This window comes from Schistocerca americana, chromosome 7 (genome assembly GCF_021461395.2).
Source record: "Schistocerca americana isolate TAMUIC-IGC-003095 chromosome 7, iqSchAmer2.1, whole genome shotgun sequence".
Classification (NCBI taxonomy): Eukaryota; Metazoa; Arthropoda; class Insecta; order Orthoptera; family Acrididae; genus Schistocerca; species Schistocerca americana.
This window is the reverse complement of record NC_060125.1, coordinates 457376999-457381230: the sequence shown is the minus strand read 5'-3', so window position 1 is coordinate 457381230 and position 4232 is coordinate 457376999. Positions and strand designations below refer to the sequence as shown.

The 4232-nt window shown below is 42.8% G+C and overlaps 1 protein-coding gene across 1 annotated transcript; it reads right to left on the bottom strand.

The window, feature by feature from the left end:
• Positions 1–1278: 1278 nt before the first annotated feature.
• Positions 1279–1848, bottom strand: LOC124623007 (craniofacial development protein 2-like). The gene has a single exon (XM_047148798.1). It carries the CDS (start codon positions 1846–1848, stop codon positions 1279–1281), a length of 570 nt encoding a protein of 189 aa, XP_047004754.1.
• Between the last annotated feature and the right edge of the window lie 2384 nt (positions 1849–4232).

Sequence of the window (4232 nt, the reverse complement as noted above, 5' to 3'; positions counted from 1 at the left end):
TGTGTGCCTTCAGTTTAATACCTCTATAGTTACTGCAGTCCTGCACAACACCTTTTCCCTTAAATATTGGGATTAGTACACAAGTTGTCCACTCGTCTGGCATCCCCTCCTGTCGCCAAATCTTCTTCATTAAATCCCACAGGAACTCAATTCCCTTTTTACCGACACACTTCCATACCTCAACGGGGATCTGGTCTGGGACAACTGCCTTCCCGTGATTTCCCTAAAATCACTCCAGGCAAATGCCGGGATGGTTCCTCTGAAAGGGCACGGCCGACTTCCTTCCCAATCCTTCCCTAATCCGATGAGACCGATGACCACGCTGTCTGGTCTCCTTCCCCAAACCAACCCACCAACTGCCTTCCCATTTTTCATCTTTTCAACTGTCCGTTCGACTTCATCTCTACTTATATCCATTGTTAATCCTTCGTTTGCCCCTCCTTCCTCAGTTTTCACTCTTACATTTTCTTCATTCAGCAAATTCTCAAAATAATTCAGGCACCTTTGGATTATTTTTCCATGGTCATGCAGAATTATTCCTGTTTCATCTTTCATTTGTTTTATTGCTGTTGAATACTTAGAAGCTTTATCTCTTGATTTGCCTATCCGTATCAGTTGTCTCATATCCTGATTTAAGTTGTTCCTATGCCACTCTTACTGATTCAGCTTTAGCTTTAGCCACGGCTTGTTTTGCATTCTTCTTTGCACTTTTGAATACTTGCCCATCCTCAGCACTTCCGGACAAATCCTACTTCCCACTTTTTCTTCAAAACCTTCTGCACCTCTTCACTCCACCACCATGCTTCCCTATCTTTTGGCACCCCTCTCCCAGATGTTAACCCAAACACTTCCTTCTTGGTCTTCCTTATAACAACACTATTTATTTTCCACCACTCCTGCACACTCTCTGCCAATTTTACCTTTCCCAGTACTTTTTTACTAACCTCCTCTCTCAACTTTTTATCCCTTAATCTCCACCACTTAATATTCCTTTTACATTTATTTAAGGGCCTCTGTCTTTTACATACTTTCATCTCACAATCCGCTACAATCAACTTATGTTGTGTTGCTATTCCTTCACCGTATATGACCTTAGTATTTCGCACCTCCTCACTATTTTTTCTTCTACATAATATGTAATCAATTTGGCTTTTATTTTCACCACTCCTGCATGTTATTAGTTTTTCTGTTTTTCTTTGGAAGTAGGTATTCGTAATCACTAGATCAAAAGCCACTGAAAACTCCGCTATCTTTTTTCCTTCCTCTCTCGCCATACCCCTATCCTCCATACCACCTCTCTTCCCCACATTCCTTTCCGCCAACATGACCATTTACATCCCCTCGGGCTATCACTCTTTCATTCTCTGGTATTCCGACCATTACTCCATCGAAATCTCTCCAAAATTTTTCCTTCTCGTCCTCCGGACATCCCGCTTGGGGTGCATAGGCTGTCAGCACTGTTACCATTTCTCCACCAAACATCATCTTAACGCTCATGATCCTATCATTTACTCTGCTGACTTCACATGCTTCTTCTTCAAGCTCCCTGTGCAAAATAACTCCAACTCCATTTCTTGTTTCCGGGTTTGCACTACTATAAAGTAGCTTATAGCCTTCAGCTAAGATCTTTGCTTTATTGGCCTTCCACCTTGTCTCTTGCACACACAAAACCTTTATCTTCCTCCTCTGCATCATGTCTACTATTTCTCTACCATTTCCCGTCATCGTTCCCACGTTTAGAGTTCTCACTCTGATCTTGAACACCATTGGATCCTTCACAAAACGCCTCCCCCGAAGATCCGAATGGGAAGCTATTACTCCAGAACATTTATCTTGAGAAGCATCCATCACTCCTCTTGTTTGGGCAATGTTTTTACAGCTGGATGCCCTTCCTGCCGCCAACCCCCTTCCCTTGTTTGAGGGGCGGAGGCTTGCTAGCTTTCGTAACTCCACACGGGCACAAATGAGAAGATGTACTGTTATCTTACTAGTGAAAAAATAAAAAATAAATAAAGATATCTATAGGGTATCGCAACACATGTAAATAGGAGCAGTCTGTAGCAATGAGGAACGCTTCCAAACTACTGTATTAAGGTGATGACCTCTACATTTAATCGCAAGTTCCACAGCAACAAGTAGCAGATATTCGGTGTTCCATCAAGGTTCCCTCCATCTCAATGGAGCGGTGTCAGTCAGTCATTATGCAGTAATCAACAGCGTACTCAGTGGACGGTCGGAATGTAAAAGACGCCATTCATATAGAGCAATGTACTGCAATACACACCGCAGTTAGCGAGAACAATCTTAGCAATTTTACCCAGAAGTCGGAGGGAGCAATATCCACCACATTCTGCAACCTGTTTAGGAACGGAGTGAGCTGAGGTAACGCTATACGAGCGTGTTTTGTCCACTCGGTGGAAGTGAGAACATGTTCTCGTACCCGTGTACGATGTGTATGGTTAGCGTAAAATAAAGCCAGCTCCTTCAACACGATGACAGTACGAACAGTTACGGTGGTGTTCATTGCTGGGAAAATTAGGAAGACTCAACATCGAAGCAGATCTGCGTCCCCCAGGATCCATTCACGTCTGTCACCCAAGAATCCTATCATCGTTAATCTCTACCATCCAGCAGAGAAAAATTACGAATTATCTGCATGCCTGCATCGAGCACATGCAACGATCCTATTAAATGTACAAGTATTAATCCACTGCACAGACCGATGAAAAGGTGCATCGCCTGTACTGTAGGGGGATGACTGAATCCTACAAACTATACAAGACGCTTCTTGTGACCCTGTGTCGTTGTTTCAAACATTGCTTTTTCAGCTTTAACACGCTTTGCACACTGCCATACGTTTGGTTTTTTCCGCTACGACTCCGAGGTATGTGTCAGGGTGTAAACTGATACAAAGATTTTCTAATCCATTGCTTCTCACAGAAAACTAGACCTCACATGGTATAAAGCATGTTGCTACTGCTGCTACCGTAACACACCACATACACATTGGATGATTTTTAAATAAAAGACAGTTACAACATAAGGAAACTCGAAGGGTTTGGCTGCCTTGCGGAGATTTTCCAAACTGCTGCCCGGAGGTGACTGATGACCTCTACATTTAAACTCATCTGTCGCAATGATGGAATAGCTGATGGCTCTGCATTCCGTTTCGACTGATTCCTCATATAGCAATCATGTACGCGAACACTGTTTCGGTGTTAGCCATCCCAATAAGGTGCTGCTCCTCTCCATCTCAAGCAAGCGATGTTACTCAGTCTTTATGTGGTAACCACCAGCGCACCAGTGGATGAATGGGGCGGAAAAGACACCATCGATGTGCTGTAATAATAAGCATCACAGCTGATAGTGCGAACAATTTGAGTTCAAAACTGACCAAAGATGCCACAGCATGTTTCCCAGATTGCCTATAATCACTAAAATGTCCCTTCTCTCCTTTGTGAGTATCATTGCGAATTTAGATAGATGACTGTGCAGTACGTCCATTCATTGTTAATTCTCAATGATATGCATCACCAAAGCATACCAGACAGCACTCTACACATTTCTGTCACCTCGAGCATAGTACATAATTTACGATCTATCTTCAAATGGATAGGAGTCACAGAGCATTCTCACAGTCTTAGGATAAAGTTCGAGACAGAAAGACCTCCTCGCATTGTGTTTGACCAACCCACGCTGCAGCACCATTACCGATATAATCTGCAGCAGACCAGAAGTAGACCAATTCATTCCACATCTCGTGAATGAATTAAATTTGTCGAGTCCTTGCCCATCCAAGTGCACAAGATTTCTCCAGACACGCCCATTTCGAGGAGGTTAGCACCCCTTATCGGTGTATAGTAGCAGATTCGAAAGTGCTGTTATGTAATAGCAGACTTTTAAGAACAACAAGAAATTGATGGTTTTTATGCATAATGGATCTCCAGATGAATGGAGTTCGAAGCATTTTTCGTAAATCAACTACGCTATTCATTTTAAAGCATTGTTCTAGTGTCTGGGGTCAGTACCAGGAGGGTAGTGGTAAAAGGGAACATAAACATAAGAACTAAGGCCACATGGTTCTGCACTGAAAGCAGGCTGTTATGTTAGATTGCTTCAGTTAATGACCTATCAGTCACATGGAATGCAGCGCTGTTATCATTCCAATGTAAGAAATATATTTCCAGCGCATGACATGCATCCTTCCAGCAGGTTTCTCTACGATTAACTAT